The sequence below is a fragment of the Diceros bicornis genome, chromosome 12 (genome assembly GCF_020826845.1).
Source record: "Diceros bicornis minor isolate mBicDic1 chromosome 12, mDicBic1.mat.cur, whole genome shotgun sequence".
Lineage (NCBI taxonomy): Eukaryota > Metazoa > Chordata > Mammalia > Perissodactyla > Rhinocerotidae > Diceros > Diceros bicornis.
Window position 1 is genome coordinate 32,287,468 of NC_080751.1, and position 14,906 is coordinate 32,302,373.

At 40.8% G+C, this 14,906-nt stretch overlaps 1 protein-coding gene across 1 annotated transcript in view; it reads right to left on the reverse strand.

The window, feature by feature from the left end:
- ACYP2 (acylphosphatase 2) overlaps nt 1-894 on the reverse strand; it is a 177,674-nt gene extending 176,780 nt beyond the window's left edge. The window contains exon 1 of the mRNA XM_058551252.1: nt 606-894. Within this exon, the coding sequence (XP_058407235.1) occupies nt 606-747 (142 nt within the window). The 5' untranslated portion in view covers nt 748-894. The remainder of the gene's footprint in view (nt 1-605) is intronic.
- Nucleotides 895-14,906: the final 14,012 nt, after the last annotated feature.

The window sequence follows — 14,906 nt, forward strand, 5'->3', positions numbered from 1 at the left end:
TAAGAATAGTTACCATAAGCCAGACATTACGTCCTTTGGAACTATTTACATTTATGGCGAAACAAAAATTACATAAGGCAGTAATTCTTTTAAGTGCTACACAGGAAAAGAAAAAAGTATATAATCTCCGACAAAGTGAAGCCTCAAACATCATCTAGGTGTCCTTCGTGAAATTCAAGTCAAGCCCAGTAGTTTCAGCGGCATGTAACGGGGACCACTAGCTCAAGGGCCTCTCTTCTTTTCCTACCCAACTTCATTCTCTCTCTCTCTGTCAGCACCCAGCACCCCCTCAGCCCGCCGGCTCAGGTGCCCCGCGGTCCCTCCTTCCTCCCTCTCTCCTCCCTCTCCTGTCCCCTGTCCCCTGTGCCCCCGCGTCCTCCGCTCTCCTCCCCTCGCCCCCTCCGCTCTCTTCCCCCGCCAGCTCCCCCAGCTCTCCGGCGCAGGCGCGCTTCGCCTCCTTCCCCCCGCGGCTGCTGTGTCATGGCCCAGCGGAAGTCCCGGCCGCCACGGGGAAGTGGCTTCCCAAGATGGGATGCTCTTCTCGCAGCTTTGTCCATTCCTCCCCCAACAGTTCTTTGATCGCGCACTGTAGAGGGGTGCCCTACCTTGCACTCTCCCGAACACCTCGTAGTCCACGGATTTGAGGGGCCTGGCGGTAGACATGGCGGCGGCGAGCCCTCTGCCGAGGAGCCGGAGCTGGGTTCGGGGCCCGGCGACTGCGGCGGCCGCGAGAGGGAGGGGGCACATGGAGCCGCTTGGCGCACCCCGCGCCTGTCACCGGCCCGGGACGCGAGCGCGCTGGGGTCACGCGTCGGAAGGCGGCAAATGAGATGGCGGGGCCTGGAGCGAGGGCAGCTCGGGACGCCTGGAGAGAAGAGGCCGCGCGGGCCCTGGCGCCCGGGGCCTCCTTTCCCTCCCCCTCCTCCTGGTGGAACCTGACCGGCTTCCCGGGGAAGGATGCGCCGCTACGCGCTTCGTGCCATTTAATTAACCCTGGTGCACCTCTTTCCATGTTTGTAAATAAAAGCCGGATGCTGTGCCTGGATGTCAGTAGTTTGGTACCTCAAAATGATTGTTTTTCAAATGCAAGACCTGCCAGCTTGGTGGTTGAGGGTATTTGGTTAGTGAGTTAATTTTTATTAAATGTTTAGGCGACTGCCAAATCTATCTGGCGATTTTGAGCAAATTCTTAAGGTGATGTCTGCATCCTCTTCGTCTCTTCTATTGAGTCAGAAAGGCTTTGGGTCTGAATCTGTATTCTAAATGGATTGTGATATTTTCTGGGGCAAGAAACTTTAAAAATCTGACCCCTTTATGCTAGTGGAAACAAAACAAATGGTCGTCATCTTGTCTGCTGCTCACTTACACAGCTTTCTAATGGTCTTGATCCTTGTTCAGCAACATCCCAGTTGCCTGGAAGGTTATACTTAGAAAATTTTACTTCCTGGTGAGCTATTCTGAAGTCTTAATCCAAAGAATCTGGATACAGCTATTGATAATCTGCTGCCTTCTAGAATTCCAAATCTTTTACTTTGTGAGAATTTGCATTTCTCAACATATTTGTTGGCTTCAATAGCTTTACGTCTTTCTCTGCCTCTGGCCACGGAGTTAAAATAATCCTCTGCAGTCTGATTCAATATTATGTGCCAATTCCATTAGGAAACACCAAAAGTCATCTAAAACTTGGTTAGAATGTGGTTAAGTCATTTAAAGTAAAGTATATTCTGGAAATACTAGTCCAGATAATTTTATGTAATGAAGACCCTGGTTTATTGCAGACTTCACAACTTATGTCTTCCTCTCATTTCCCTTCCAGTTCATTCCATACGGACTCTAGAATCAACATAGATCTTATGTCATTCATTTCAGTGACATCTTCAGAGTCTCCATTCTCTACACTGCATTCAGAATAAAACGGAAGGTCTTCAGCCTCCACTGCTTGTTCCCATACTATAGCTTATAGAAAACTTATAATCAAGACGCTTTGGGTTATTCTGCTTCTGAACACACCTTGACCTTTTTTTAAAAAAATCTTTGCTCTTGGATCTACTTTATCTGGAATACCTCCTCCTATTCCCTCTTCCCTTATCCTGTTCAGTCGCCTGTGCAAGTACTTACCAGATTTTATCCTAATTATTTAGTGTCTTCCTCACTGGTACTGTGCCTTCCAGCTAGTAAGGTCTCAAACTGGGTTGAGAGCCTGTCACTATCACTGATTCTGTCACTGACTGGGAAAGTTGACATTTTCCTTGTCTTAATCAATCTTTGACTTTTCTCCACATTTACCCAAGAGTACCCTTGCCAATTATTATGTAGCTTTATTGTAATTTTAGAGGTGCTATAGCAACAATTGACATTTGCTCAGCTAAAAAATTTACTGTGTCTGCCAACAGCAGAACATTAGCAAACGGAAATTTTTATGTACCATTTTAGCATGGATTGCCAATAACATGTGATTCTAAGACTTTGGAATTTTAAGCAAATGTTGCTAATATTTAAGCTAATTTTAAATAACAGAAATGTCTATGCATAATTAGAGAAATTTTTGAAAACAGAAGGAAAAAAATCATCCATAACCCTAACACAACCTTTATCATTTTTGTGTATTCACTATATAGATATGTTTTAAGTAGTTAAAAATCATAGTATAAATTCAACTTTTATTTTCTTTTTTTCCAAGTTATAATCTTTCCAATGAATATTTTAATAATTTCATGATATTCTATTAAGTGGGTAGAACTATAAATTTACTTACTAAGTCCCTGTTGTTACACACTCAGGTTGCTTCTAATTTTTAACTATCATAAAAAATATTGTGAAGGAAATATTCATGCATGTAGCTTCCTTCCCATATTTTTAAATTATTTAGGATAGAGGTAAGAATACCAAATAAAAGGGTATAGCATGTATTGTTATTGATACATATTGCCATCATTTTTCAAAGGGCTGTACCAATTTAAATATACCACTACCAACACTGTGTGAGTGTATGATTATTTGGCTTCTGATGCAAACAAATGTAAGCAGGCCCTTCATATACAATACATGATTAAATTAGATGAAAAGTTTTCATTTTGTAACCTAAGCAATAGCTTTGAAATAACAAGGCTTTGTGTTACTGCTGGTTGAAATTAAAACCTAGTCAAATCATTCCCTTCCATGAACCCTTTAAAACAATTTATGTGTGACGTGGGATCCTGTTTAAGGTAATAGATAGAAAAGGAAAATCCTGCCTATATAATATGGTGGTAAAAAATGACCCTGGTCAATGAGCCTGGGTCAAAAAATGACCCAGAACCTGTGAAATAGGGACCAACAATACAGTCACTGTGAAAATGACATTTGAACTGATGAGGTATAAACCTCTAATTTGTCACCACAGATGGTCAGTTGAGAGTGATTTCTCAGAAATTTGATATTAAGGTATAATTGATTTCAGGGACAACCAAAATTACTATATCCATCAACATATCTCTACCCCTGAAATATTTTTGTAATCATTATGTTGAAAAAGCAGGACTTAGAATACAAATTGTTAACTTCCACAATTGAAGAGGCCTAAACAAACAAATTTAATGATTCCCTCATGGAAGTAATACTTTATAGGAGAAGAAATGGTTAGATAATTATTGCTAAACTTGATTCAAGATCATTAGACACCAATCTGTTAGCTGAGGAAGTAGCTAGTTTCCCAGAAGAGGCTTTAATCTCATTATAGTTTATCTGAAAATTGCTTAAGCATTTTATCAGGAAAGCATATTTCTTCCCAGAAGGAAATTCTGTCCCAGGTTTGAAATCATTTTTCTTTATCACAGTCCAGTTTGATATTCAAAACTCAGAAGTGCATTTAACATTACAGCTGCTTCCTCTCCCAGTTTGGTACTGCTTAGGCTGGGGGCGAGGGAGCATGGTTGATTCCTCCCCTTGCCTTAGTTTCCCCCTTCCCAGGTGAGAATTGGAAGGAACAGGTACTTTTAGAACCTAGTTTGGGCCCTCGGGATTGGTAGATATTCAAAGCTGATTAGTTCTTTTGCAGGATCCTTTCTGGGGGCACTCAGAGCTTTTACCCACCAGGAATTCTTGACTTTTGCTCCCTCGATAGACAATGCCTGGACTTTGGCTGTGCACTCAGACCCCCATCCCAGCTTCCATACTGAATGCTACACCTCCAACCTCTGACAGAAAGAAGCTGAGACAGCTTCTAGCCCCCAGCAAGAAGACTACATGGGTGGGATCCCTTTTAAAATGACCACTGGACCAGATCTAATTGTGGGGACTCATATCTCTGCCCTACCACTGATAGAAGTTGCAGTTTGCTCTGAATTCGACCACCTCTTTTTGCTCTGCTTGGCAGGCATTATATTCAGCCTTTCCTCTTTACTTTCCTCAATATGGGTATGAGTCAAGTACAGGTCAAATACCAGTCCCTTCTAGCTCCAAGGAGTAAATGCCAAGCTCTCGAAGTGGTTCTTTTAAAGACCCTCTCACTAGGCATGTGGTGAAGGGCAAACCCCCTGTTTCTCTCTCCCATAGTGGGAAAGGGGAGAACAGGGAAAAGCTACAGGTCTCCCAAATCTTTCCTCAAAGAAATCCTCTCGAGCCTGAGGTAGGTGTGGGGCTAAGGATCTTAAAACTGGTCTTAAACATCCCTTTTGCAGGATAGGTAGTCTAGCACCACATCTTGAAATGTGGGTGTAACTATTATTTTCAGTCTCAGGTCTCAGTTGAAACTGAGACAAAAGTCCCATTTTTCAAATCAACAGAATTCAATATATAAACCTCATATGGATCCTGATTTGAAAATATAAATTCAACAAGACTTTTTGAGACCATTGGAATATATAAATTCAACAAGACATTTTTGAGACCGTTGGGGAAATGTGAACACAGGTTAACTAGTAAATATTACAGAATTATCTTTAGTCTTGTTACATGTGATCATAGCATCGTGGGTGTACTTCTTTAAAAGACCTTACCTAGGGCCGTCCCAGTGGCTCAGTGGTTAAGTTCGTGAGCTCTGCTTCGGCAGCCCAGGGGTCACAGGTTTGGATCCCGGGCACAGACCTACACCACTCATAAAGCCATGCTGTGGCAGTGTCCCAAATACAAAATAGAGGAAGATGGGCACAGATGTTAGCTCAGGATCACTCTTCCTCAAGCAAAAAGAGGAAGATTGGCAACAGGTGTTAGCTCAGGGCCAATCTTCCTCACTACAAAAAAAAAAGGGGGGCCTTACCTTTCAGAGGTATATACTGAAACATACAAGGGTGCTATGAAATGACATTTGGGACATCTTTAAAATCCTCAGGGATTGGAGGTAGGACGGTTTAGGTGAATAAACTTAGTAAATTAGTGATAGTTATTGAAGCTGGGTCCTGGGTACATGGGGATTCATTATACTATTCTCTAATTTTGTGTATGTTTGAAATTTCTATGTAAAGGTTAAAAATAAAATTAAAAATTTAAAAGAGTCCATTTTCATTCTAAAACATATGTGACCAATAATCCTCAAAACTGTCAAAGTCATAAAAAACAAAGAAAGCCTGAGAAATAACCAAGAGAAGCCTAAGGAGACATGATGATGAAATGTAATGTGTATTCTGGATGGGATTTCTAGAACAGAAAAAGGACTTTAGGTTAAAACTGAGAAAATCTGAATAAAGTATGGACTTCAGTTAATAGTAAGGTAGCAATGTTAGTTCATTAACTGTGACATATGTACCACACTAATGTAAGATATTAATAATAGGGGAAATTAATAATAGGGAAATAATAGGCATAGGGTATAGGAGAACTCTTTGTATACCTTCATAATAATTTTATAAATCTAAAACTGTTCTAAAATAAAAAGGTTGCTTTTCAAAAGTCAATTTTAATATCCTATTATATATTTTCATAACATTTCAAAATAATTTCTCACTGTAGTGCATGAACAGCATTGTTAGTTTAAAAAATATTTTTAGGGCCGGCCCGTGGCTTAGCGGTTAAGTGTGCGTGCTCCGCTACTGGCGGCCCGGGTTCGGATCCCGGGCGCACACCGATGCACCGCTTCTCCGGCCATGTTGAGGCCGTGTCCCACATACAGCAACTAGAAGGATGTGCAACTACGACATACAACTATCTACTCGGGCTTTGGGGAAAAAAAGGAGGAGGATTGGCAATAGATGTTAGCTCAGAGCCGGTCTTCTTCAGCAAAAAGAGGAGGATTAGCACGGATGTTAGCTCAGGGCTGATCTTCCTCATAAAAAATATATATATATATATTTTTTAATTATTTCAGTATAGGGGCACATGGTTTAAATTTTTAGTAAACTCCTAGGTCATACTTAGGCTAAGATAGGATTAAACAGTGGACTTTCAAAGCACTAAAGCAGATCTTAACTGATATAAAGAGGCACAAATAGATAAATATAATAATAACTCAATTAATGAAAAGAATGTGTTACAGAAACAGTTCGTTTCTAGACGAAGAAAATACATAAAATGCATGAGAACGTGTCTAGAAATGAGGAAACTATGGAAAAATATCATTATATTTAGCACTGAGTGCTTTAGAAAGCATGAAATATGCATCTGTAAGTCTTGAGCAAGGGACGGATAAAGTTAAGATTAGATAAAAAGGGGACTAATCACAGATAATGCTACTTGGACACATCGCAGAGGCAACGAATGGCAAAGCCAGGCTTTGAACATAGGGTGCCAGGCTCTGAGCTGTAGCACCAAGATAGGGAAGGGGAGAAAGGAACAGACACTAACTCAGAACAAAGTAGGCAACATAGACCCTTCCCTTCCTAATACCTCCCATGCTCAGAGTTCAGCCAGTCTCAGGTTTGCTTTTCCTATGGAAGCAAGGAGCCTATCTGGGGAAGACATCTCTTCTGATTCCTCTTTAGCGTACACACACACACTCATGCTTATTCCTTGAAAGGTGTGAATCACATTTAACCCTCAGATCTGAGCTAGTGTGACATCAAAGGTTCTCCTGTCTTTAAAACAAATCTGTTTCATGATGCCTTTGGTGGATCACTGGATTGGTATACAACATCCATTCCAATCTCTTTCTAACTTGTTTTCTTGTTCTGTAGAGCCAGAAAGTTGAAAGCTATATCCCGTAGGCATTCTTGCATTTAGTATTCCTTATGTAAGAGAGGATCCAACACCAGAAGCACCATGCTAGCTGTGGAGAGAGGGCATGAGTGAGGAGGAGGCCCTCTGCTGCTGGTTCTGTGATACGCACAATCATGGAGAAGCTTAGTTTTTCTGCGGCATTGTTAACTGAGGTCTCCGTGACTGTAGCTTCTCGAGCACCAAGCTGTCTCGATGCAGGACATCAATTTTTCCTAGTTAACATCATAGCAAGTGTGGTGGGTTCTGGAGTGGCAGCTTCCCGGATGTGGCAGTTTCCAGAGCATGGCAGCTTCCTGATGGTGTCAAGTTTTAAAGCCAGCAGCTTCCCAGTTTGGCACATGGTTTCCTGATTGCAGAAGAGTCAGTAGCACCCTTGGTGGCCCAGTTCTGCAGGGAGAGTCGATCCTGAAACTTCAGCCTCAAAATGGTTTTCAACCCTGGCTGCACATAAGAATCACGGGGGGAACTTATTAATTATACACATACACATGCCCAAAGCTTTTGATACAATATGTCTGCAGTGGATTCCAGAATCTATATTCTTAAAAGCAACCCAGAGGCTTGGGATACAAAGCTAAGGTTGAGAACCACTGACCCAGAGACTCTTTCATTAGCCCTTCCAACAACTCCATAAGCCATTTAAAACCCAATGTTAAATTCATTTCTGTTTAAACTGTCTAGAATGGATTGTTTTTTCTGTAACTGAACCTGGACCAATGCAATGCCTAGGGGCAGAATCTTCACCATAGGAGTAGATCAAAGTTTAGGCAGAATGAAAGTTCAAATATGCCATCCTTCTCCAATAAAGAAGCATTAAAATTGTCAGAGCTTACAAAGAGAAGAAATAAAGATGGTAAGAAAAAACGAGCCAAGAATGGAAATGAAACTAAGCCTAGAGTTTTGAAAAATAAGTTGCTGTTAAGAGATTATAGCATAAAGGCTTAGATAATTTATATTCTAAAAATTAGTTACATCCTGCTTATTCAATTTCATTGTCTACTTGCTTTGCAACTCTGTTTTATTTTGAAAAAAAATTAAAGAGATAATAACATGAAAAAGAACCCTTCTAATGCCCTGATTGTTTAAACGAACTATAATTTCCAGTCTGTTGCTGCCACCTACCAACTATCCAAGGCAAGGCAGGTCTGTGGATATGATTACTATTCCGGTCTTTCGGGAATGTTAGTACCACCCAAGTTCTCTCTCATTTCAGTGTCACATTCTAAAATACTTTTAGTTGCATGCTAAACCCTTAAATGATAAGCAGTTTAAGTATTGGTAGGGCTCTTCACTCAACAGATCACTTAAATATGGGAAAGTATCTTGACCATGAATTACTATTAGATATGGATGTCATAGGAAAAGCAAAACTTATAAGAAAATTCATTCAGTAAATGCTGGTTGAACTCCTACTATATACTAGGTGCTTTGGTTTCCAGTATACTCGTCTACTGCATCCTTTAAAATTAGCCTTCTGGGGGCTGGCCCGGTGGCGCAAGCGGTGAAGTGCACACGCTCCGCTGCAGCGGCCCAGGGTTCACCGGTTCAGATCCTGGGCACGCACCAACGCACTGCTTGGCAAGCCATGCTGTGGCGGCGTCCCATATAAAGTGGAGGAAGATGGGCATGGATGTTAGCCCAGGGCCAGTCTTCCTCAGCAAAAAAAAAAAAAAAAGAGGAGGATTGGCAGATGTTAGCACAGGGCTGATCTCGTCACAAAAAAAATAAAAATAAAAATAAAATTAGCCTTCTGTAAAGATCAGGTGTTTCAGAGATATCTTGTTATGTAAATAAGATGGTGATTATCTGGGCATAGAAAACTTTTTGCAATATGGAAAAATTTCATCTAGAATTATTTACTTTTCACTACCATTTATAAAGTCTTGCCTTAAAAAGGTTGATGACGATTAATGTAGTAAATTGTCAATAATTCAGCACTTAAAACATATTTTGCTGATTGAATATACGTGATTTCCTTTTGAGTCAGTGAACAGTACACTAATTTACATTTGCAGTAGCATTTTACAATTATTAAGACACTTTTATAGATGTACCAGCTCCCATTTGATATTTACAGAAACCCTGTGAACTAAGTATGGCAGGTAGTATCTCTATTTTAGAGACAAGGAAATAGCCTCAGAACATCTAAGGGATTGACCAAGATCACCCAGGAATCAGACCCCATCTAGAATCTGGCCTTCTGAGACAAAATTCAGCGTTCTTTCCACTATGCCACACTACCTTCAAGCAGTCTTTCATTCACTTGTTCAGTGAATATCTACTGAGTGCTTACTGTGTGCTATGTGTGTGTGCTGGGGAGAAGGTAGTGTCTAATTTAGAGATGGGGCTGGGGTAGGGCATAGGTTGTCATGGAAGGTCTCTGAAGAAGTGATATCTGAAGGATGTATAGGAATGAGCCAGGAAGAAAGGAGAACTTAATCCAGGCAGAGGAAATAGCATGGGAAAAACCTGAGCTTCCCACGCAAGAGGAATTGAAAGAAGGCCAGTGTGGCTGAAGCACTGTTAAAAGGGTGGAAGGTTGCGTTAAACATGGCTGTCAGTCCAGGCAAGGAGAAACCATATGTGCCAGGTTATGTAGGCCACGGTAAAGAGCCTGGTCACTGTTCTCAGTAGAGTGGGAAGCCAGTGAAGGGTGCTCAGTCTCTAAGCCTCATGTCACAAATCAGAAAGTTCTCTGAGAGGGGAAAAAGCAGCATCAACTGTCCTGGATGCTTTAGTTCCTTTCCAATGCCTTCAAATATCTGGAGTTTTGTTTTTTATTCAGTTTTGATAGTCGTCCTCAGCTGGTGAGTGGTCTGATACAAGCTAACCCGAAGCAAAAGTCTTCTCTCACTTCTCTAAAGATTATTTCATTACTTCTTCAGTAACCTCAACTGTCTCACCTCCTTTCTTGTCCTTTATTCTCTCAACTGATGACCTTGACTGAGCCCTCAAGGAGAAAATAAAATCCACAAAACCTACTGCTAACTTGTAGCACATATGACAGAGTAGAGCTCTCAGCAGTCCATGGATCCAGGGAAACAAAAATTGGAGTTCAGAAAAACATACGCAGCCAGGACTTGAGAAGTGGGTCCTACATTTAACGTGGCTTTTGCCATTAGGACATTTACCAATTCTTAAACTGTGAATGGCGAAAAGGCAAGAAACCAAGCAGAAATCATCTGCTAAAAAAGATAAGCAGAGCTTTAGGCAATTTCATGGTACTGGGTAGAGAAAAATTATAGTTCAGGGCCCACCGAGGAAGAAGGGCCCTGATAAACCCCCCAGCCTTCTGTTGATTCTCCTTCAGACACTCTAGGAATAAGGGCAAATGGAAATAGACCAACTTTCACACAGCCTGTAACAGCCAAAGATGATCTCAGTCCCTGGTGGCATCAATATGATCTGGCCTCACTCTAACTGCTGACAAAAAGAGAGTTAAATCTTTTAGAGGAAGATAACATCAACCAGAGCCTTTAATTTTTTTTCTGGAATTAAAAATAATACCATGCCAGGAAATAGGACTGAAAGACAGAAAAGCAGGAGAAAAATAGACAGTAGAAACAGACCCACAAGTAATCCAGATGTTGCAGTTATCAGACGTGGAGTTTTCAAAGAGTGGGAGCATGAGCTTATGAGAAAAATATTGTGGGATTGCCAGCTATAATAAGTGTTTATTTGAGGTTGAAAATCATGAATTTATATCACCAATCTGCTCAGTTATGTGATTTTTCTCCCCAGCAATGCTGCCCTATCCCCTGGACTTTCAATGTGTCTTAGCCCACTTCTAACAGTCAGGATCTCCAGCCCTGTGCTTAAGAATTCTTTATTCCATGGGCCTGCCTGGTGGCACAGCGGTTAGGTGCACATGCTCCACTTCAGCACCCCGGAGTTCGCAGGTTCAGATTCCGGGCGTGCACCAACGCACCACTTGTCAAGCCATGCTATGGCGGCGTCTCATATAAAGTGGAGGAAGATGGGCACGGATGTTAGCCCAGGGCCAGTCTTCCTCAGCAAAAAAGAGGAGGATTGGCATCAGATGTTAGCTCAGGGCTGATCTTCCTCACAAAAAAAAAAAAGAATTCTTTTTTCCAGAACTGTCAAAAGCCAGATTACTTGGACTCACAACAGGCCCAAAGTGCTTCAAATAACGATTCCCAGGAAATGGTATATAAAGGCCAAGGTAGGACAATTCTGAGGTGTGTGTTTTGCACTGTTTCTCAGAGTTTCCTCATAGACACTACTTGCCATAGCAGCTTAGTAGTACATCCTCTACTAGACATGTTCTCTTCCTTTATTACTTCCCCGTTTCTATACAGTGTATCTATACTTCCCATATAGACTGCTTACAAAAATCCTTGTTACAGTATCTGCTTCTGGGGGAAATCAAAACTTAAACACTTGGGCGTACAGGTACAGGCATGGAGAAATATGGCCAAGTAAGTACAACAGAGAGAGGGAGGGGCAAAGGAGCATTGTTATAAATTTAACACAGCCAAACTTTGGGGGAAAAGAAAAAAAAAATACATAAAATCTCCATTGGAGATATCCAATTCCATATGAATTTCTCCCATTTTTAAATGCCCTCTCTTCACTCTCATTGCTAATTTAGTTCACCTCAACACCTGCAAAGCATCTGAATAGTTTTTTTTAATAACATTTAAAAATATCTGAATACGGACCGGCCCCGTGGTGTAGCGTAAGTGCATATGCTCCACTGCTGGCGTCCAGGGTTCAGATCCCAGGCACGCACCAATGCATGGCTTGTCAGGCCATGCTGTGGCGGCGTCCCACATAAAGTGGCAGAAGATAGGCACAGATGTTAGCCCAGGGCCAGTCTTCCTCAGCAAAAAGAGGAGGATTGGCATGGATGTTAGCTCAGGGCTGATCTACCTCACAAAAAAAAAATATCTGAATAAAAAAAAAATTCTTCCAGAAACAACTAGTTAATATGCCCCAAACTGTGTGGGTTTGGAAAAGAATGCTTGAATGATGCACCATGCCTCAGCTTGGCATGTTACATTGCGTTTGCAAGTATTCTCTAAGACCTAACTTTAGACCTCACTTTTTATACAAAGTCCTAGCAGCACTTTTTATCTAGCTGCACATTCTAATCACTTGGGGAAGGTTTTTCTACCTCCAGAGATTTTAATTTAATTAATATGGGGTTAGGCCAGACATTAGCATTTTCTTAAAAACCGCTCGGGTAGTTCTAACGTTTAGCCAGCATTGTGAACCCCAGATCTAAGGGATTGTGATTAATGATTTATGTGATGCTTTCCACTTTTCAAAGTGATTTTTATAAACTGCAGCATACCCAAACTGAAATAAACCTAAAACAGTGGTCTGCAAGGAGAACTGAACGTTTATCTGGTTTGCCACTCGGGTCCCAGAATCTTGCATCTAATAGTCTGGCAGAATCTACTCTCTCTACCTGTGACGTCGCTGTATGGCCCCAGGTATGCTGTGTAATTTCCAGGTCTTGTAAGTAATAAATCTCTATGTTTTCAAATAAATAAATAAATAAAAATATGTGATAAACTAGCAAAGGTACATAGTGGGGGGCTCTGATAATAATTTCCAGTTCTTCCTCATGAAGGAATTTATGAAAACTCTTGGTCATTGTAATCAAAGGAATAGTTTCTTTTCTCGTCCCATCTTGATTCTGTTCTCCAAGACTTTGCTTAATCCACGGGTCAAGTACTCTCGTCCCACAGCAGACTGCATGAGGATACATCTTTTATCAGAATCCTAATTCTACTTGCAGAGAGTTCTTAATCTGTATGTTTGGAACTGCTCAAAGTTAGTTTCAAATGCCAAGTCTTCACCACCAACGTACCCACAGTTACACTCAGGAAAATACTGGCTGCCTGCTTTCTCGTTCAACCTGGGCCGGCTTTGGTCTGTTTAGCCCTGGAGCCTTGAAGCTCTCTTTAACCTGCAAGCTCTGGCATCTGTGTTTTCTGTAGCTGCAAGCATTTCCTCCACCTGCTGCCTGCCCTGGCTGGTTGGGGGAAGGCAGGAGGGATTTATTCTGCTCTATTTGGCGAGAAGAGTAACTTCAAGCTGTAAATGGATCGCTCATGGTACTTCCTATGGGATACCATTAAATATGCTCTGGCAACATTGACTCAGAGCATTACTCTCTAACATTTCATATCCACTATCTTGAGGTCTATACTTTGAAATAAATTAATGTTTTTTGATAGTCATAACAATGTTATAAGCATAGGAAGAAGAGTTATTGCCCATTTTACAGATGAAGAAGCTAGGTCACAGAACCTAATCAGAGTGAGTCATAGAACTCTTTAGTGCTAGAATTAGGATGAATAAAAGCATAATAACCATCGCATAGATCTATATGCAATTTAAAATTGTATTGTTGTGTAAGAATTAAGAAACAAATGTCGAACTGGGAAGAATATTCATAGCATGTATAATTGATAAAGGTTAACATCAATATCTTGCAAATCAATAAGATGAAAGTATTGCCCTAATAGCAAAATGGACAGGTAACTCATAAAAAAACAAATATCAATGGCCAAAAAAATATGAATTAATGTTTATTAGTGAATGCAAATTAAAACAATGATTTGGTAGACATTTGTTGCTTTTTTCTATGCATTATTCTTTCTCCTCTTCTTTTGATATAAAACATCTTTCTCCCAAATTCCAGCTATGTGGTTCTGAGAGGGCTGATGATACTTGTAATAGACGTCTTTTTATTTTTATTTTTGTTGCTGGCACAGCTTGCACTCTCCCTTTTTCTCTTTCACAAACCTTCCTCCTCCCTATCACACCTGTGGTTTTGGTGGAGCTAACACCTTCTCCCACCGTTGTATTGGGGTGGCACATGACCGAATCCTAACTAATCAGATTATCTCATCCCGCTGCCTCAATATCCAACCAGGCCAACCAAAGTCTTCCTTTGAATCTTTGCTAGAACCATCAGAAATTAGGTCTTCCCTTTGAGACTCATGAGACTTCTGAGTCTTTTAAGCCTGGAGCTGCCAGGAACCAATTTGCCAACAGGCAGGGAAGGCTTGCCTGAGAATGAAGACAACAAAGAGGAGAGCCAGACAAAATATCAATAGCAAGTCCTGATGACATTGTTTGAGCTCCTGGATCTAGCTGTTCCTGAAAGCAGAACTCTTTCCTAGACTTTTCAGTTATATGAGCCAATATATTCATATGTTTTGCTTAAATCAGCTTAAATTGGGTTTCTATCAAAGCAATCAAATGAGCTCTGATTAATGTAGGATTAAATCAAAAGAGAGCAAAGATTTCTCTTTCCTCTAGACCTCATGGGTGAGATGATAGAAGCCTACAACTACCTGTAACCATATCTCCCTCCTTGGAAAAAGCCTGTCTGCTATAGAAGAGGAATGAGGACAGCACATTCTCTAACGTCAATTAGCTTCCTGAATCAAGTCTACCCTGAAGCCAGCATCCAGATGAATGAGGCAATAAATCCCGATTTTGCTTAAGATGGCTTATATTAAATCTCTGTCATTGTAACCAAGAGTCCTAACACAATGATATCTTTTTTGTATTTGTCCTAATATAAATGAGATATCAATTTTGCTAAAATCAAAAATAGTAATACTATCAAAAATAGTAGTGTTATTGATGATGTGCCAAAAGAGGGACTCACATGATTTTCATGTTGGGCACAAACATTTTGTAGGGTAATTTGACTATAGACTCCAAAAGCCTTAAAAATTACACGTACTTGGAGGAGGGAGAAAGGGATGAATAGATAGAACACAAGGGATTTT